The sequence below is a fragment of the Phaethon lepturus genome, unplaced genomic scaffold, assembly GCF_000687285.1.
Source record: "Phaethon lepturus isolate BGI_N335 unplaced genomic scaffold, ASM68728v1 scaffold35104, whole genome shotgun sequence".
In the NCBI taxonomy this organism is placed as follows: domain Eukaryota; kingdom Metazoa; phylum Chordata; class Aves; order Phaethontiformes; family Phaethontidae; genus Phaethon; species Phaethon lepturus.
Window position 1 is genome coordinate 51,842 of NW_010536180.1, and position 21,498 is coordinate 73,339.

The 21,498-nt window shown below is 40.4% G+C and overlaps 1 protein-coding gene across 1 annotated transcript in view; it reads right to left on the reverse strand.

The window, feature by feature from the left end:
• The window catches only part of MCC (mutated in colorectal cancers), a 69,144-nt gene that overhangs the window by 37,114 nt on the left and 10,532 nt on the right, over window positions 1-21,498 (reverse strand). Inside the window, exons 4-6 of the mRNA XM_010286095.1 lie at window positions 16,647-16,783; window positions 12,594-12,757; window positions 6,952-7,158 (exon numbers count right to left, since the gene is read on the reverse strand). Coding sequence (XP_010284397.1) covers window positions 6,952-7,158; window positions 12,594-12,757; window positions 16,647-16,783 — 508 coding nt within the window. The remainder of the gene's footprint in view (window positions 1-6,951; window positions 7,159-12,593; window positions 12,758-16,646; window positions 16,784-21,498) is intronic.

The following is a 21,498-nucleotide window of genomic DNA, read 5'->3' on the forward strand; positions in this document are numbered from 1 at the left end:
CTGAATCATAGGAGCAACCACAACTTAAACTGTCTGCTTATTCATGCTTCTTGACGCATTTACTGATTCAGGCCCTCACTTGAGAAATTACATGTTGAATTAATTGCTATAAATAACTGCACTAACTTTAGCAACGCTGAGTACTGGATGGTAATTCTGAGTAGGATAACAGGGCAAGTTTGTCTGACCTGTAAAATCACCGATCTCACAATTCGCACATTCACCAAGCCAGGATCTCATGACTGGGTTGCCCACCCACCAGACTGCCCAGGGGCGGCTTAGGTAACTATTTCTGGTCACCCAAACCTCCACCGTAAATAGAGCAGTATGGACCATCTCCTCAGAAAGTACTTTTCCACACTAGTAGTAATTCTACAGGTAAAATAAAGGAAGACCAAAAAACAGGAATAACAAAAACAAAAAAAACCCAAAACAAACCGAAAAAATTCAGAAAAGCCAGTTTCTTCTCTGGATTGGTGAATGCATGAGTTATGAAAAAACTAGTTTAAAAATATGATTAAAAATTGTCTGACCACCGCTGCTCAGTACTTCTGCCAGTCTTAAGTGTTGCTATTAATGTAGTATAAATTATTCTGAAGGTTACGTTTATTAGTAGAATGAAGGTAACTGCCGTACTGCTCATGAAACACAATAAATATTGAAAAATGAGAGAGAGAGGAAGGGCAGATCTTACAGGAAATGGATGACAAAACTGTCAAAATCTAATGGGTGAAGACAAGAAACAAAACCAAGTAAGTTCCACTGAAATACGGGAAAGTGTGTATTTGTAAGTTTGAGAGGAATAACAAGGAAGGATTTAAAGAAAAATTCCTTCAGGCCTTGCATCATATTAAAGTCGGAAACATCCAAAGGATCTAAAAATTGCCATAAAGCCCTAAAATTCTAAATTGAGATGGAAAGTGGCCAACAGGCAGATCTAATTATATGATCAGGAAAAAAAAAAAAAGGAGGCTAGAAGAGAGGGAAAAAGGAGAAATCCAGGGAAACATCTGTGAAATCCACAGTTACAAAAAAGAAAGAGCAAAGATCTTCTAAACAGCTGGAGGAAGGCCAAAGAATTTACAAAGTAAAGAAGTGCTGGAACCTTGGAAAGGGCAGGAGCAGGGACATTAAGTGAGACACAAGGCAACAGAGCCATTAGACTTCAGAGCAATAGCCTAGATACCAAGATAAGTCAGGTGCAAACAGAGGCTCTCAAGTTATTAATATAATCTTGCATAACTGGAAATGTTATTTATTAATATTTTACGTTTAGCAATATGGAGCAATTGTTTAGCTGCATTGCTAATTTTTCCCTTTGAGTGCTGAGAATTGGAATAGGAAATAGGGAAAAATAAAGCATAATTTCTGATGTGTACCTTAGGAACTAAATAAGACGACAGCCAGGGTAGAAGAGAGAAGGAGCTGACACAATACAGTGAAGATAGATTTATGAAAGACTTCTTCAATGGTTAAGAAGCATCATGAACATGTTTGCAGAAATGCACAGTGGGTTATAGAAAAATACTTTAGTGGAATATACTCACTATCTATAATCATGAATCTAAGAAACATGTTTTTACTCTTTGTATTTTACACGTGCATACTCACAACTAGATGATTTGTTAAGACATCCTAAATAAAAAAACACAGCTACAAACTGCCTGGTTTTTGTCACTGAGTTCCACATTCAAAGGACACCTGCTGCTTTTGTTCCTAAACCAGTTTCAAGTAAAGGGCATGCCTGTGATTATTTTCTTTCTACTCTATTTGTGACCTGTTTCATCATGCAGTATCTTTGAACCCTTCAAGTAGTAACATTTTTTCCCCAGCATTTTAATACCGCTTCAATTTTTTCCCCCTGTTATACAGAGGAGGAAGATGAAGTACAACAAACCACAGGAAGTGAATACACCTCTCCCATTTTCTAATTTACTCATGTATACTGCAGATCTGTGGAGGGGAAGATGGAAAACGAGATTTGTCACCAATGTGTGACAATTCAAGCTGCTGAGTGGTGATGGCCCTTCCCAGCCTAAGCACTCCTAACCCCTTCCATCAGGCCTAGTGGTGATTATTTTCAGTCAGATAATTTTCAGCCCCTCTTAAACTGTGAGCACCAGAGCTAACAAGGTCTGATGTCCTCCAGGTTGTCTGTTGTGGTTGACTGGGTATGGTAAAGAAGTCTTTCCTGGTATTTATAAGGGCCATCTCCTCAATGAATTCTCTGGAGTCGAATGAGCTTAGACCTGCACTCATCAGTTCAAGGGAGGCATTTACAGAATCTCTCTCCTCTGCAAAGATGTCTAGTTTCAAGGAGTATGTAAGAACTTAACGGTCACTAGCAGCACTACTCCTCTGGCAGATCTGAAAATGAATCTGCATTCTGAACAATTATTTTGAGGAATGGCGAAAGGGAGCAACACACGGACACAGCAAGCTGCAGGAGAAGAGGGATGCTGCTAGGGCTTATAGGTACGGCTTTTTGAAGTAGCAGGACAGTGCACTGGCTGATACAAACATACTACCAAGCAAGTGCTCCTCTGCTTTTGACACCTTTCAGCCAAAAGTCCCTCGTGCAGTGCTCCATGCAGAAAGATCTGGGTGCTGCACCTCTATAAAGGACGCAAAGCAACAAAACCCATGGGCACGGCAGGACGCGACATGAGAGCTGAAGGGTGGTTCCCTCACAGCCCCGAGCACGACTGAAGCGTTCTGATCCAGGCTAGCACATAGCGGAAACAAACGCAAGCGAGGGCAGTAAGCCTATCTCAGGCTTTTTCTCATTTAATTTCAGATTAATCACTGAGCATTTGCATACAAGCTTGGAAACGGACACAAAGCTCTAGTTCGTTAACAGCTAAGCAGATACTGCTGCATAAGCAAATACCATGCAACTGAAGGAGGTGGAGAATGGAAATAGCTTTTGGCTGCTACCTCAGGTTTCTGGTGCACACCAAGAGACACAGAGAGAGACAGAACAATTCGAGGATCACTTTAAGCTGTGCAAGCTGATAATAATCTCTGAAGGCCCATAACATACCAGTGTTCTCTAGCAATCTGGAACAACACCTCCTGATCCCAACAGAAATGATGCCAGAACAAGGACAGTCGAGCAGCTCGTGCCAGCTTTGTGTCATCTGAGAACAGTGTGGGCTCAAGAATGCCTGCGAGGCCAAGGATCTGACTCCTGCTGTGGTCTGGGTAGGTTTCAACTCCTTGCAAGAACAAGGTATTTTGAGAGAGCCCGCGTACTAAAGTAAAGTTTCTTGGAGTGGGGGCAATCTGGGCAGCTGTTTCACGCACTGAAATGGCACTTCTCTGCTCCTCTGCAGGTTATGTTTTCATGAAGGTCTTCAGTCAATGATAGCTAAAATACTAAGCCTGGTTTTGTTCTGGTCAGTCTGCTGAACTCAGCCGAGTTTAGAGCAGATACAGAACAATCCTCACAACTAAAAGCATTTGATTAACTGAACGACTTGACGTATGGCTTATGCAGAGAACAGACTTAACAGACCTCCAGAGCTGGAACTGCCTTTTCACTTTCGTCTTAGTTCTTCAGAACAGCCTCAGGGAAGCCTGCACACCGCCCACACCCACCGCTTCTTATGCCAACGGGCCGCGTGGGACCGTGCTGAGGCACTACTCATCTGGCAACTTGTATGGGCAGTAATTAAAAAAGGCACAACTTTCACTCTGACGTCACGATGGGAGTTTACATGCTGTATCAGTGCTGCTCATCTGACTCCCCTGGTGGATACAGGAGATTTTGTGCAAGAACACGAATACTACTTTTTTTACTACTATTTAAGCCTGCTACTACATATAGCAGTTGTAAATAGTGCTGACCTGATTACAACCTTATTCTCATGTAATAATAATCCCATGAACTGGAACAGAAGTTTCCCAGCATCTTACCTGTTATTGCTGGATTCAGGATTATGGTCAGCTATATTCACTGAGCAGTAAATAGGGCACTGACTGGCCCAGACCTAAACAGATTTTATTCTTAAGACGGCAATATCATACAGAGGTAAAATAAACCTCTGTGTTATGACATTAGCTGCTACACTGCAGGCACCCTACAGAAATAAGTGATTACCTCATTTACTAATGACCCGTGAGAAACTAACTCCATATGTTTGTTGTTTCTTAGCTACTGTTCTAGAAAGCAGCCCAATCTGTTAACTGAGCACAGTAAATACCTAATTAAATTAAACCTCCAGCAAGCTTGAGAAAAATGTATTGAAAGCACTCTGCTTGATTACAGACATTGGTCCAAAGTAACAGACCTATTGATCTGGTCAACTTCAAGCTTATTCGCTTCACCCAATTTAATTTGAGAAGAACAATAACTAAATTTTAGTTGGAACTCTTTTCCCACTCTCCAGGGAAATAATCTGAAGTGACTCAGAGTTCAGGTGGCATACAAAAAATATTTAATAGGTCAAAGAAAACGTATTCTGTTGCAACTATGGACACAAGGTTACATAAAAAATACAAATATGGTTTCCAGTGCCACAATTACAATCGTGTCACTGACAGGGTCATACGCCATGAACAAACTTCTCTGGTGGGGGCAATAAACCAGTTGTTGTGCAAGTTCAGGACGATATTAAAAACCGTATTTCAGTGAAGTCCTCTACAGGTGAAAACTAAATGAAAACAACCGAAGAAAAAAAAGACCTAGCAGCTGCGCCTGAATATGGAGGCTGCTTGATTTTGCCATGCTCTGTGCCAACCTAACATTAACCCTTTACCTACCGGGCAAGACATCTATCCATTCTACCCAAGGAGAATTTTCTTTCATTAAAGAAGAATGAACATTTAAACCGGCTTGCTGTACATGCAAGACAGCTCGCAGCCGCTACAGAACAGTTCAAGACTCTCCCCCTCCAGGCCCAGTGGCCTGTTCACCAGTGGGGTCCATAACGATCCCGATTTTAACAGGTATCCCTGCATAGCCATACACTTCATTATACAAACACAACTTTAATATTTTAAACCTCCATTTTCAAAGTATTTACTCAGCAGCCTTAGTCCTTACTGTTTCTTCAGAACCACAATCCTCTTGTCTGTTGGCCACCTCATAGTCTGATTTCTGGCCTAATACAGCCATGAGTGGTTTATATTAATTTGTTCTTGATCCAGTTTTGTCCCTAAGTTTGAACAGCCATTAGCTCCCATGCTTTCGTGCTTTCTCCAGCACTTGTAAAGAGAAATCAAATTCAGATTTTGCTTTGCCGAGTTGAAGAGGACAATCTCTTTAAGTCACTTCTCCAAATAAGCTACGCATTTCTCTGACCATCTTCTACTTCGTTTTTTGCCAATTTAAAATTAACCTTTTCAGGCATAAGATGCAAGAGCTACATATAACATTCCAGATCAGATCTCACCACTCTTTATACAGTCTTTCCAATCTCCACTGGAAATAACTCATCTGGTACATCGTAGGATTGAATGTGCCACCATGCATCAACAGCACAGCTATGCTGTCCACACAGGGTACAAACACCAATTTCCTTCCCTTTCTCTGTTTTTCAAGTGAGGAGCTCCTGGCTGTCAGCATAAATTCTTGCTATCAATCTTCTAAGCGCCTTAACTTGCATTCGGTACTTCTCAAAATTTAAGTATTTTTCTATTAATTCTATCCTCAAGGCTGTGTATTTTTTTCTTCGTTTGATATCCCAATATTGATCTGTATCATCTGTAGTGTCAATACCTGCATTTGTGTAAGCAAATTTCACAGCACAGGTTTCTATTCTCTGCCTGCTTCCCCCAGCCACAGATCCTACAATAATTCACCAGGTGCATAAATGCTACTTCTGTAGCTCAAGGAGTAGTACTGCCTCTCTTTAAAGACAAGTGTCACTATAAAGCCAGGCCAAAAACTTCAGGACCGGAAACGACTTACACTTATGGTGTATAATAAAACTAAATTTTACAAAGGCAAAGTTGAAGTGGTCTTGTTTTGTATCATAGCAGGCTACTATTCTTCCCTCATCACACATAACTTTTTTTAGTGTTGGGAGGCTGCAGAGTTTCTGCAAAGGTAATTTGTGGCGCTCTACCTGAAGACTGGAAGTCTTGCACAACACAGCTTCATGCTAAAATGATACACTCACTACAGAACAATGTTGTTTTAGAAACACAGTATTTGCATAAAAGGTTGATCTGCTGCCAGTAGGTAAAGAGCAACACTTCCAATAATTTTACCAAGATATGGTGGTCAATTGTCACTCAAATTGAACACAAACTTAAACTGCCCGTTTGAAAAACAAAATTATTTCATATCTATCCAGAACACTGCTGATTTAACAGGGACAAAGTTAACAAATCTCAAAAGTAACAAAGATTGAGGTCATGTTCTCTTGGATCTTTCAGCTTTTTTGTGAACAAATTTCCAGTTTTTTTTTTACTTTGGACTCCACGTAAAGCACAAGGCCTTTATTTGACCTTGCAGCATCATAAAATGTAGACGCGGAAGCAGGACATGGCTGGGATTACTCATTGTTCAGTTCTGAGAATTATTACCCACTGACAGGAGTCCTGCTCTTTTTCTTTCTCCTAATCACAAATTGAATTCCCATCAAAAACAAAGAAATATTTGTTGTTTACAGGAAAAAAAAAGTGCCTCACGGGAAAATACACTAAGTGAACATCTGCTTTCTCTATAGACAAGTTACATATGCTTCCTTGGAGATGAGTATCAGGTTTTCTGTTAACACATGATTTCTGACATCAGGTTGTTGAACACCTTGGCTGTTCATCACACATTCTTTTTCAATTATGTTCAGTTTTGTCCCAGTTCTGTAACTTGTATAGCTTAGCTTTAAAATCAAAAAGCCCTACAGCCAGTACAGGAAGCAACATTAAAGAGAAGCTTGTTCTGGTGACAAAATTATACAGGTTAGGAGGAACAAGAAGCCATCATCTATGCAGCAGCCTTACCCTTCTACGCAGTCTGTCCCTTTCTTCACGAATAGCGTTCATAGTGGCCTTGGTCCTGTTCAGCTCTTCCTCTTTGCTACACAGCATGGCCGTGAGGCTCTCATTCTCTTCCCGCAAGCCAGCTAGCTCCTTTTCCCATCGAGACCTCTCTTCGGATAGGTTTGGATAAAGGTCACGTCCCAGTACACCCTCAATCTCTTCTACGGTCTGCAAAAATAGAGTCATCAAAAACCAGAAAGAAGTGGAGAAGGATGATTGAACAGGACTAATGGTATGCAGGACAGGAGTGCGTAACAGGCAACTATATACACTTACAGGTACACACCCAGCCCCACAACACCATTAGTTTGCTTCCTTTGTTTGATAAGTAATATCAAACAAAATCAGTGCATATTTTGTTTGATAGTTCGACCATTTTATTAAAGTATTTCATACTGTCCAACACCGAAGCAGACAGATGTTTTATAAGCAAATATAACACATGGCACCCATGAGTGACAGCAATCTCCGTAGTTTCATCTTAGAACACTTTAAAACAAATTAATGACTCCTTGTCATGGGTGAGCACTGTGCTTCTTGTTTCCCTGTCTGAGTAACAGGCAGAAAGTAGAAGCCTGTGAATGTGCATGGTACGGGGCCTTTCTTTGTTCTAGACCAACTCCACATAAGGGCAAGGAAAAGAGTGGGATATTAAAAAAGAGAACTCTTCTTTCACATGTCCCTGAGCATGTTCTTTCCTAGAGGTGACAGATAAAAGAAAGAAAACTGGCCTTGGCTAGGCTTACATTATACCAGAAGACATTATAGCCTTTCTAGCCCCTAATAAGGGCTGGGTTTCTTTGGGATGTATAATGCCATTCAGCATTTTCTGCCCCTTGCTCCGAACTGTGCCTCCCAGGCACCGTTCAGCATGAAGGATATTCAGCAGCTTCCACTGGGTGAAACTAAACTCCACGCACACACCACCAGCAAGGGAATACGGCCGTGCCTAAACTCACTGTCAGACTGGTCATTCAACATGTTGAAACACAGCGTAACACTCAACATGTCAGGTAACTACACGCAGTTCTGATTCTACCACACAGTGCATGCTGTGCCCGTGCTAGATTTTTTTGCTTATGGAAGACCTTTGCAACAAGCAAAACCCCTCCAACTGTTGCTTATAAGCTTTCAAATCTCTCCAAAAGCAGCCTGCATTAAAATGGCAGGAAGAAACATGGAAAATAAATAGATATATGATGTAACTAGCAACCTAGGAAGTTTCATTTCATTGGATAATCCAAGAACAAGTTATAGCTAAAGCCTATGCTTTTCAGTTTAATATGGAAAACAAATAACTCCTGTACCAAGGTTAAAAATAAGTCTACTTAGTTGTTTTGTTCAAAAGGACTTAATAACAAAAATTAGTAACTGAGGTTTATGTCATTAATTTGGGAGGGATGTAAAGAAGCACCTAGAGTACAGCTGAAAATGATAAACCAAGTTCAAAAAACAACTCTGCTTTTTTTCTGCAAGAAATCTTCCCAGTGTTTTCAGCACTGACACTGAGGTATCAGGGAAATTTTATTATTTGTCCATTATAATGAAAAGTTGGCTATTTATTATTATCAATACATCAGTCATAAAGAATAACTCTTGGCTACCCCAAATTTTCTGCAAAGTTGCTTTCCTGTCCGGTGGCCCCATTTTGTTACCTACTTTTTTGGTTTGGCTTTGTTTTTTACTTTTCTTTGTGCTAGCTCCTTATTATATTCTTGCTTGGCTTAGCTGAATCCAAGTCATCAACTCACACTATAGAAAAGGAAATTTTAAATCTGGGGATATTGGGGGATATCTGGGGTTGGACTAGATGATCTTTAAAGGCCCCTTCCAACCAAAACTATTCTATGATTCTATGAAGACCTCTTAGTGAGGAGGAAAAGACAGTCACACAAAAGGAAATAAATCTGTTTTTAACAACTAGTTCAAGATGCCTCTATGGAAGAAGCAGGGACAAAACTTTTGCAATCAGCTTCAGTTTACCCTTTAAAAATCCTATCTCATGTCTCCCTTCCATAAAACTGCAATAGGTTTACAGTCATAAATATAAAGCTCCATTGAGATGAGTATCTACACTATAATTCTGCTTACATATGATGACCCTGTTCATTGCAGGGGGGGTGGACTAGGTGACCTTTAAAGGTCCCTTCCAACCCAAAGATTCTATGATTCTACATTTGGTAGTAAGGTTAAATTACTTTTCTAAGAGAGCAATGCCCTGCATCATCTCTCTAAGATGAAAGAAGCTACAGCTCTCCCTTACATTAGTTTCACTTGGACCTACAGGTCTCAAAGTATGACAAGGTAAGTTATTTCAACACAACACAAGGATGAGTTAAAGTTCTGAATAAGCACAGGGTGGTTAATCTTACAACGTGAAGAAAAGCTCTGCAATGGGAGCATTCCCTCTTGATGTCAGCTTTATTTTCAACAGTGCCTCTTCCTTGCTGTCTTCTCCTCTCCCGTCTTCCCTCAAAACTCCTCCCCTCTTTCATGCACTTCCCCTGCTGTTGCTGCACCCTTCTAGTGCCAAATTCTGCTGTTGCCTCCTTCCTCCTTACTCCCCATGCCCCTAGCGTTGCTGTTTTTCCAACCCCTCCCTTTCCCAAGCCTCTTATCCTTGGAGCACTACACTGGGGGTGATAAGCCTGGAGCAACACTGAAAGAAGACAACTGCCATGAGGAAGAATAGCTCTACACTACGGAGGTATCTTCAGACCGAGAGGCTGCTGCGGTTTCTCCAGGCTCCACCGCTACCACCCACCCACACAAGTACAGATGTGTGTACACAAGTACCATCTGCCCACAGGCAGTGACAGGATCAGCATGAGTCTGACAGTCATACTGAGGGCTGCCCTATAGTCCTTAACAAAGCTGAGGGACCTTTCTGCTTGCCTCTCTGCTCCTTCATTGTGACTTGATCAGTATCCTTTTGCTGACTGAACTATTACTACAATTCTCCAGTTTGACGACCACCATGGTAATCATCCTCCATGGTAAATCAAACATAAACATTGCACATCGATATATGTATGTAAACTACCAGCTTGTTTATTTTTCTTCAAAGGAGTATTACAGAGCAGTTTTATCTGGCATGCTGCTGCACAGCAGACAAATTCAGGTATAATTTCACGGATTATAGAATACAATGTAGTGTTCTGAGCACATGGGAGGATATCATATCATGGTGATTCCAGCCTTGTCTCTGACACTGCCACCAGCACTCTCTGCTTGAACTTCCTTACAAGCAGTGCTGTGTTACTGGTATGACATCAGATGAAATCAGCAAGCATCAGGTTTAAAAGAAGCAAAAAGCAGCACTTTTTCACAAGGCGTAACTCAACGGTAGAATTTATTCCTACCACAATTTATGGAGGCCGAAAATTTAGACGGATTAAAAAACACATTAGATACTACCATGGAAGAAAATTCCACCCATGACTATTAAACACAAAGACACCGTCTCCAGCTCAAGAACTTTCCGAAACCCACCTTGCTGGAAGCATTTGTGAAGGAAGAAGGACATACTATGCATGTCCTTCTTGATGCAGTTGTCCCATTGGCACCTGCCACTGGACTTCTGGTCCAACCCAGTACAGCAGTTCTCATGTTTGGAAATATTTACATGTTTTTTTAACTGGTAGACTTTTAGCAGTAGATATCTGTTACTGATAGTTATTTACTCTTCAAAATATAGGAAGCATTAAGCAGCCTACTCTGTGGCAATTTTCCTAAACAAAGGACAGTTTTGTAACTGTTCAGTTTATCAGACAATCTGATAAATCTCATTTCAAGGTCTTTTCATTCTTTGTGGGACAGAAACAATTGAACCAGCTAGGGTCACATGATTTGTATAAAAGAAGAAAAAAAAAAAAATTACCAGCAACAGCATTAAAAGAAACCCAGTGAAATTTAACCACCACAGCAGAAGGATTTGAAACATTTAAATGCACTAGTCCACCAGTGAAGAAAAAAGCCAACTATCAAAGCAAAAGACAGTCAGAATATTTGAGGTTTCTGCTCATGATTCCACCTTTTTTAAAAATCTCAGTTCTCTGGCTGAGGAAGCAGGAAAGCAGAAGTGACCTGCTGCCATGGATGGAATTGCTGAGAGGGGCTCTATGTGTAGGTTTTGCAATATTAAACACTTTGGTGACACACTTCCCTAGCATGTAATCAGAGTATGTCAGAGAGATTCCTATCTTCCTGAAAGGTTAATAACCTTTGTATGCTATCACTTGTCAAACACAAACAATCCCAGGCTCTACAGCATGGGCAATGGGGAGAAGCTTCCCCCGAAAATGGCTCTGCATGTAGAGATCACATGAAAATAAAAGGCCTGAATTTTGGACCAGGAAGAAGCTGCTGACAGTTACTTATCATTATAGAAGTTTGATTGTAGTTAATTTGAATGAACAGTAAATAGTGGGCTTAAAATAAAAAGCTTGAGAATTAAGCTTATAGCAGTTTTTTTGACATTTTGTTGAATCCAACTCCTGCAGAAGTTTTTATTTTGTCTCACTTCAGCGACCCTCTGTAGATCTCACACAGACCAATCTCCACCTGTTTTCCAGGATCCCCAATCCCTCTCTTGGTGATTGACTTCTGAGAACACTTAACCCTTAAAGTCCAGATAATACTGGGTAACATTAAAAGTATTGATCCTCATCTTCTGAGATATTCAAACTGCCTTAAGGGTGTTCCCAAGAGACCCGGAAGTCAGTCTGTCTCTCTCTCAAATATACCCACATTCTTCAAACTACTACTCAATGTTAATTTCTTTATAGGCCATTATATTCCTCAGGGACCACCAGGGACAGAGGCACCCTTTCCCAGTAGTATGCCAAAGGGTTGTCTTAAGCCCCACTTTGTGATCAAATCGTCAATGTATTTGTTCTAATATAAATGAGACACTGTCGCCTTTCCATGTGACACAAAAAACTTCCTTCAGCTTTTTCCGTATATATAGTAAGATATTTCACAGTTCCCTTGCTTTCAGGTTCTGAATTGCAACCCCTTCGTTACACGTGCTATCAGGCATCCCTCTCGTTCTGTGACATGAACCATAAAACCAAGACACACAAGCATCAGTTGAATTATTTGCTCCTGTGTCTGGCTTGTGTCATTAGAATTGATATACCACACATGCTTTGTGTTAAATACTAGCTTCATATTTTAAGCCAGCAAAGTCACAACTTACGCACAGTTTATAGCATTTAACCTTCAAATTTCAGTGAGGATTACATATCGCGTTTTCAGTTACCAGTTAGTGACTAGCTGTGTGACCTTGGACAAGTGACAACTTGTTTGCTGGGTAACCTTCAGAAAGTAAATTAACTACTGAGTGTCCCCATTTCTCTAATCTCTGAAATGCGCAGAAGACATATACATTTCTGATTTGAGATCGAAAGTTAGTATCTCCTCCTGTGCCTTGGAAAATTCGGTGTGTAACAGGTGTATGACTGCTTACCCATCACACGCTGTGAGCTGGAGTTGATTTCTGTGAAGTGCTTTGACACCTTTGGAAGTGCTGTTAGTACAGAATGTGATCAGGTGTCTCAGGCAATGTACATGTTGCATTTATTGCTGAATGTTACCATTACCTTAATGGCTAAATCACAATGTTCACTGGCGGTAGTGAGTTGTTCAATATGTCTATCCACTTCTGCTACTGATAAACTGCAGCTGCTTTTCTTCCTTCCGCAGACAACATTTTCCAGACCTGTCAGCACTCTTTGCAGTTCTGAATTCAAGTCACTACAGTTATCTAAAAGAAAGCAGAACAAAACAAATATCACAACAGTTAGTGACTCCTCAGTGAAAAAACAAACTCTAATCCAGGAAGTGCCTGCTCCAGAAAGCTAGGACTGATACTGTTCGAGGAATGTCCTTGCAATCTGCCACTTTTTCCTCGCCAACTGATAGGCTAAATACCATAACCACATCAACTGAAATAATGAGTTACCTCCCATCTTACAAATAACACTCCTCCTACTTATCTATCTGCAGTGTTCACTCTTTGTTCAAAAATCTCTTTCTTTTCTGAAGGGCAACATTATAAGACACGACATGCTCACACTCTATGCCACTTCTTTTTTGTTATTCTTTTTGCCATTCAGGGCCTATTACCTTGATTTTATATACCCTCAAAGGTTTTTCCTCTGTAAATTCAACATTTTTTCTGCCTGGTACATTCATTGACATTATGTCTTGACATTTTTCAGAGGAATTTTTGTGGCTGTGCTTTGGCACTGCCTGATTTAAAAAATCCTGGTGTTTACAGAAATGATCCCTACCGACATAGAGCCCATGTTTAATTTTTGTAGCTATTTCTTCTTCAAATGCAATTGCAGAATGTTCAGGGATCACAGCACACCATGTTCTTTGCTATGTTCCATGCCACAACCGTATTAGCAGCATATACAACAACACTATTTTAATTATAAAATGCAGCAGAGAATCACTTATTTTTCAGTCTTTAGGCAAAGCTCTTAGTGCTTTGGGCACTGTCACAGCATCCTCCATTCCTCTGAAAACAAGTGAGTCTCCGTACTTTGCTAGCTCACCTCATCAACTATTTTTGTTTTACTCAGGCTCACATCTGGCGACAGACACTAGCAGTTCCTAAGGCAGACATGTGGTAGAACTCACCTTTGTGTCGTCTCTTGGGTGTGCTAGTTAGTATTTCTGGCTTACTAGTTTGCAATAACTACCAACTGTAGAGGACACAAGCAGTGCACTATGAGACAGCAGTGCACCAGCAGTTTCTGAATCTTACTAAAAAGCGTGGCAGGCATTCTTGCTGGAAGGTGTTATTTCTATACTACTGCTGCACGCGTTTCATCATGGTCAGATTCCCTAGAAGCCTCGTAGTTGTGGTTCTTACAAGGGACTCAAGTAGTGTGGCACTGAACTGTGTCCGAAATTTAACTGACATGAGACAGCAGATGATTGTAGACTGCCTTGAAGTCTCTCTCTGTAAGAGAAACTGAATGCAGCTGGATAAAGGGAGGAGATGATCAGAAAGTAATAAACTGTAAACTCGTTACCACAAATGTAATTCCACAGCCTACTGCACATAAACATGAACCTACTGCTGACTGAAGAGTTTAGAATGGTATCACACTATTGTATGAAAAATGCGAATGGGCAGCACATACAAAACTTTACTCTTGAAGTCATATTCACTAGTTTCTGACTAGCAGCCACCCATCTGTTGTAATACTACCAAAAATCCCTCTATAATAACACTCACTTACAAGCAACATATACCATGCAGGATGCATAATTCTAAAAACCTCTATTTTGTTTCTTTGATTTTTTTTGTTTCTGTAACATCTTCTATAGCATTTTGTCCATTTAAACAACCTTCACAACACCTTGTATGATGACTTTTGTTCCTGCAACAACATTTTCCGCAGAAAATAAGGGTTTTCAATAACGAGAACCCCATTTCTCACAGAAAACCAATACAACCCAATCACAAGCTCTGCAAGACATACTGGAGAGCATTCATAGCTTTAACTCTTGGTGTTTTATTGCCTGTAGCAACAGAGCAGCATATCCACATGCATTAGTGTATCGTGATGTATTACGGTTTTTAGTAATTCACTGATGCTCATTCCATTAGGGCAGTAAGCAAGGTCATGCACATGGTTATTAGGTCATGATTTTGTATCCTTATATACCCATATCTAGAAGGATAAAAAATATACACAGAATCACAGAATCACAGAATCACTAAGGTTGGAAAGGACACATACAAAAGGATTTATGTTCACAGGAATACAGAAACAAAACCCAAAAAAGGACAGAGGCTATGTATAGAAGAAAAACATGGAAAAAATGCAAGAATCCCTAAAGTTAACATTCTTATTTTTCATTTTATTGCCATGTTCCCCACTGTTACCAGAAACTTAAATTAATAACTTGCTGTTAATGTACACAAACCCTGTTTCAGTTCCACACCATGAGGAACAAAATCAAACCCTAACCCAAAATAAATGCTGAAAAGTAAATTAGTTTAAATTTTTTTTTTGTCAAAAGAAAGGAAAAGAAAAGGAAAGAAAAGTAAAGGAAAAACGAGTCCTCATGTTAGAATTTGTTCAAGTAGGAACTTAATAATAAACATTAACTTTTGAAAGTGAAAACATTAATTTTTAAAGAATATAAAACCCTCTACTAAAATATCTTGACTCCATACAATATTTTGTTGAGTATACTTTGAATTCCGTATGACAGACCCTTTGTGATTGCATTAATATTGTTCTATCAATGTTTCTAGAAATTAAAGGCACTGAGATACAAATGTGCTGTGTCAGGTCATATAACAATGTTTGTTATATAAACAAGCTGTATTTGTTTATAATCTCCAGATTACATACTCTGGAGCTGATATATTAATTTCAATTTAAGAAATCATACAGAAAATCTTTTTCATATGGTTGCTTACAATATCAACATGTTTTCTGCTTTACTGAACTGCTGTTGAGGGCAATGAACACTACGCCCAAAAGTCAGCCCACTCTCAGGTCCATTCCTCTAAAGGCACTGTACTGGAAAAAGGAGCAAAAATTTCTCAAAAATGAAGTGCACAGCTCTGAACAGGTAGAAACTGTTTTAATACAGTTTCTTATGTCTGGAAGTAAGCATTGCGTGTTGCATTAACACCACCAAAGCCTCATGTAGAGTTAACAGTTTAATATCTAAGGATCACAAGTTTTGCAATGGGCTTAAGACTGCTATTTCAATGATCTGCTGCAATACTGCTTGTGTACACTATTAGCCGTGGAAGATCCTAGGCAACCAGCTAGTTTACCTAGGAAAGAAAATGAAGACCAACTATAGGGTTTTAAACATAAATTAAGAGAATTCTCTTAAGAGAATTCTGGAAATCAGTCGTAGTGAGGATTACAGCAGACCTCTACTAGTCTACAGCTATGGTGCTCAGCAATTGTTCCCAAACACTTAAAACATTATCATACTGAAGGCTTAGTATCTGCTCATGTTTACATCACAAGCTTTATGGAGTAATTATTCTATACTTGGAGGCTCTTCAAATTATCAGTAACTGTGCTTGGATGACAAAACAGATGAAATTCTGAAGGAAAGATGCTTGCCCTTTTAGTTCGTAATCAGAAAAAATTAGTTACAGGCTGTCTGGAGGTCCTCCCTCCTTGCACTGTGTTTGAATGGCTTGTATCAGATTTATCCTTGTCTAAATCCACTTCAGTAAGCTATCCCTACTCCATACTTTAAAAAGGGTCTCCATTTGCAGGAAGTGCAGACATCCTTTTTGATTAGGCTGTAAAAGAACCGGACAGACAATTCCATTTCCCACTCTTCCCCCCCCAACTTCTACTCTGTCTGCAATTCTTAACAGTTAGACTACTTTACAGGCGCATGTAAGTTACACGAATAGCTTTTATCCCTGTCTTCTTTCCCAAAAGTTGTGAACTCTCCTAAACAATCATGCCATTTTAGACTCCACAGCTATTCTACATCAAGGCACAGCAGTTACTTCACATCTAAGTTCACAGTTGTGGAGAAGTTCAGCATTTGTTGTAATTAACCACAGCCTAGATGAATTTATTTCCTCGACAAACATTTGGATTTGCATTTCAAAGGCATCATTTCTACTAAGAAGCATAACTCACCCACATCGGCAGAGACCATGGTGGACTGATTCTCTGGTACCGAAACAGAATTCTGGTCCATGCTGCGTGAGTCTTCGTTAACCTCATGCTGGCTTTGGCTGAGGTCTGACCGCAGCTCTGAATATTCATCTTCCTCCCTGCGACAGACAGCAAAGGCAAAAATAAAATCCTCTGAGGAAATATGTATCTCTGTCACACTGACTTCAGACCTCTAAGGTGAGCCACAGGACACAACCCACACAAGTACAGTGTTTTGTCCAGCTAGTAGAGAAGGGTTTATACCCTCTACTGCAAAGCAACTGCGCTACGCCCGTAACACCCACTTGCAGCAGCCAGTGCCTGGTTTCCATGTCTTTATTCCCAAGTTCATTATCACTCCAGACCACAGTACAAACAACAGGTGGAACTGAGTGCAAGCAAGGATGTGTGCGAGAAAGACATATACTGCTCAGCGGTAACTCCCCAACTGACAATTCTTAATCAGCAGAAGTGGCTTTTGATCCCAAAGTGGATTAGCAATAACCAATTTTGGTGTCTTTCTCAGTTCAAGAATGCCATAGGCTTGTGTGCAAAGCAAGCGTGCACATGCACATACCTGCCGATGTGTATCAAAATGCTTTTGGGGACTGGTAGGATTTTAATTTTCTCTTGTCAGAAGGAGGAGAACAGGTAAGTGAGTAAAGTGCTGAACTGCTGGACTTAGCGGAAAATAAAAAGCCTCAATTACCTAGGTGTTAACTTATTTGTCAAGCTGGTTCTACTAAAATAATTGAGGACACAGAATACTTTAGCTAAAGCTAATGAGCTTAAAAAACTAGGGCTTTTCCCTCCTGTCTCCACATGAAGAGTTCAAAGCACTGGGAAAGAAGATAAGTTAATGAATAATAGCTTTGCTTGAGAACATTTGTAAACATTTTTTCTTTTGATCCACTTGCTGATTCGAGTCAGGATTATTTTTTTCCTCCCATAGTGACTATTTTGACATTAAAGTATATACTTTAAAAATGAGAAAAACACCAGTTTATCCAGGTGCAAAGCCCCGCGGTAAGTAAGCAAACAGCCATCGTTTTGTTACACCTAAATCAAACACAGAGATTAATTTTGCTGCAGATTCAGCAAGAAAGCATGAGAATGGAAATGTCTGGATTTGGAAACAATAAGAAAAAGCAAAGAGCTATCTGGGGATCTGCACCTGGGAGGAGCACCTTTAATGTTAAGTCTGGTGTGTGTATGCTACATGGTGATGATTGTTTCTTGCAGAAATATTGCAGGATTTAGCCTGAAGGTCTGTCTGGATTTGCCAGGCAAAACAGCAGAGAAGATGGTCCATACATACAGGGAACAATGACAGAAGTCTGCTCTTAGAGTAGCAGAGGTGACAATTTATGACCCAGGCCAATTCAAAAAAGGAATTTCAGCTTGCTTGCCAAACAGGTTTTCCTATGGTACTGAGATGTAATTTCTACAGGAACGATTATGCTCTTCTACACCTTGCATTTGCTTCACTGCGAAGTAAGTCTGACTTTATCAGAAGCACTTAGTGACTATTATTAAACAAAAATGCAGGTCAGCTGGTTAAAATTGAGATTTAGATCAAAGACAGCTCTTTAAGGTACCGTGCAATAGTTGTTTAAGAAAGTGTGAGAACTAAACCCTGAACAGCAGAAATAAAAACAGTGTAATGAAGACACAGAAGTGTGAGTTCATGTCCCATGAACTCGTTTATTATTAGCCACGGCACAAGCCAGTAGTAATTAGCTTTAGACAGTAACAATTACCAAGCACTCAAACAGTTGCATTTTTTTGATCTGAAAGTCATTCTTTTTTTTCATTTATGAAACAATTAGTCCTGCATTTTTAAAACACAAATTACCTCTACAAATGGACAAGAGGCTGTATTGATCATAAATCAATGCTGCACACAGTAATAATTTCTCACCACTCTTCTTTTGGCCTTTGTTGCATAGATTTTCTGTTTAAAATCCAGCACAGGTTTATCTAGCTAGCACTAGTGCTGTTTTTTGCACCCTCAGTATCTTGGGGCAGTTGAAAAGTACGTCACATGGTAGAAATCACACCCTTCCGACAACTCAAGCCAGAAGTCAGCTTCTGCATGAACTAAGACCTGACCAGAAAGATAACAAATCTATTTCTGGTAAAGCGACAGCAAGGTCAATCGGTCCCTCCACCACCGGCCTCGCAGGACGCGGACTGAGGGCTAAAAACACAAGGGGGAATTTGAGGGGCGTGATGCAACACAAATATAAATTCTGCCTTTAAAACTGAAGTTGGCAGTAACAGAAGATACTGTTAGAGACACCCCCCGCTCCGGCTTCCCCCAAAACAGGAGAAGAGTCCTCCAGTGGCACGGGAAATGCAAGGTGCTCAACGGCAGGCGATGACCAGCCGCTGAACTCATGCCACACCACCCAGAAGGTGGAGGCATTACAGCTTCCCTGTTGCCACCATCATCTAGGGCCTGGCTGGAGAAAGCAGGTATTTGCTCTCCTATAGGCCCTGACAGTTCCCAGCAACTGGAATGTCATGGTGAGTTGGAGGCAATTAAGATCAGGTGAAGCTGTTCTAAATGCAGAGGGGCCTGGGATCAACGCTGGAGGAAAAAAGTGTTTTACAGGTAGGTCTGCACTTACTGTTTTCCTCATGTTCGGGTGCAACCAAGGATCATAACTGCACAGACACTGAAAAAAACTTGATCAAATAGTGAGCAAAACCAGCACACTTTCAGCATCCTTTTACACCACTGACAAGTTCTGCCTGGATGGTGGCAAGGTGCACATTCTCTTCACAGCTACAAACAGTGCACAGCTTCACACTCAGTGCTCACCTCACTGGTGCCAGCAGCTTTTCAACAATCATTTTACTTGAACAAGTATTTTTAAAGCATTCTAAGACCCTCAGATAAAAAATACTACAGGTGTATGTGCGCTGCAACCCAGAGAGTGACTGCTCCCTGTGTATACACACTTGAGGTCCCTCTGAACTAGTTCACTTGTGAACAAACAGCAACACACTTGAGACAACATGGGAATTGATCACTGAAGGCAGGTGGGGCTGGGCACCGTATACTAAAGACAACAGCATCACACCCACACTGCCGTTTGAATTGAATCCAAGTAGTTTCCACCTAACACCTATTTAGAAGCTAGAATCAGACCTCCGGCTCATTGTGTAAATGTGACTGACTATAAGTGCCATGTGTTACTTCTTGTGATGCTGTAATCTGTTCACTCTCCTTCTTCCTCATTAACTCCAACACAACCTCCTTTCTGAGTATACTTCAGCTTAAAAGCTGTAAGTCTGAACAAATGGTTTTACACCAATGGGTTACAAGCTTCTTGACAACTATTCCAAATAATCCTTAGCAGGCACCAATATTCAACGGAGTATATTTGTGTTTGGTATTGTTAAAATTCCTTATTATCTTTAGAGTTGCACAGTATCCAAACAGCCGCTGGTTTAGAACTAAAAGCAATTTGATCTCTTCATTTTTCCTTTTGATGAACTTCAATTTGACATCTAAGAAAGACGGTCAGTCATAGGCTGAAGTCATTTCTGCACAACCAAGTTACAGATGATTTTGGTAGCCAGACATGATTAAGAAAAAAAAGAGTTGAAATTGCATGAATCTAAGGCAATATTAAAAAATTCTGAAGTCAGGAATATTCACCTTTAATGTAGACATAATTCTCTGTTAGTGTGCTACTGTGTAACTTGTAAACCCTTTCTGTGCTTCAGAGTTATCAAGCGTACCCTTTATGTCCAAGTATCTACAATTGGGAAGATCCATTTGATTGGCTTTGCTGTCTTCTAAGTTGTACACACTTGGCAGAGAAAACGGGAGTAAGCATACACCTTCTCAAAGGACAGAGAAACTTTGCAATGCAAAAAATTTGTCTTCTGCAAATTGAAACAGCAGCAGTAGGGGTAACACTGCCACCGGCATCCATTTGACATGCTAACAGGAACACCAAGCTTTCACTCGAAAAGAAGCTGACAAAATGTGCTCTGCACAATCATCATAGGCTCTTCTGTCCAACAGTCTTGCAGAGTATGATGAAAGCCTGTGACTTGAGTTTTACAATGAACTTAAACAAAATACAAGCCACCTCCTCTCACTCTCTCCCTAATAACGCAGACAAGAACAGTGAGACACTGTCACTTAATTATAATTTCCCAAGGAAAAACAGAGCCAAGGTTTATGTTTCCAGACTGCTCAAATAAAAAAGCATCCTCATGCTAGTGGGCCACTTCGTTAGTGTCTTTTTGCTCCCAAATTGCTACCTTCTTGAGCTGGTAGTGGGTAAACTCTGCACTGTCACACATGAAGACCTAGGCAAGCCAGAGGCTAGTTTACTTGCACAGTATGAGTACAGGCAACCGTCCTTTTAGCCTTAATATCAAATCAGTTACAGCTGCATTTCAGGGTTTTTTTTTTTGTGAGGTTGGGCTTCCAAACCAGCTGGGCTGTCCAGAGCAGCAGCAGAGAGATGAGACAATTGCAGATGAATGTTGGCTTGCTCCCACAATCACGGTGACCTCATTTTCCTTAGGGAACGCTGGAAGAACATAGCACAAAAGCAGCAGCAATCTTCATGTGGCCACCCACATGGAGCTTGTTGTACTCAAAAAAAGGCTAACAAACCTAGAACAATCCCTGAAACTTCTAAAAATACTCCTGCAAGTAAGATCAGTATATCGGGTATACCTGGGAAGAGGCACAGGCATTGACATGCAACTTAAGGTCTCTTCTACAGCTGGCATTACTAAACCACAGAGTAATAGAGCAAAAGATACTACACTTCAAGCTGTGTAAAACCCCTGACATTGTAGG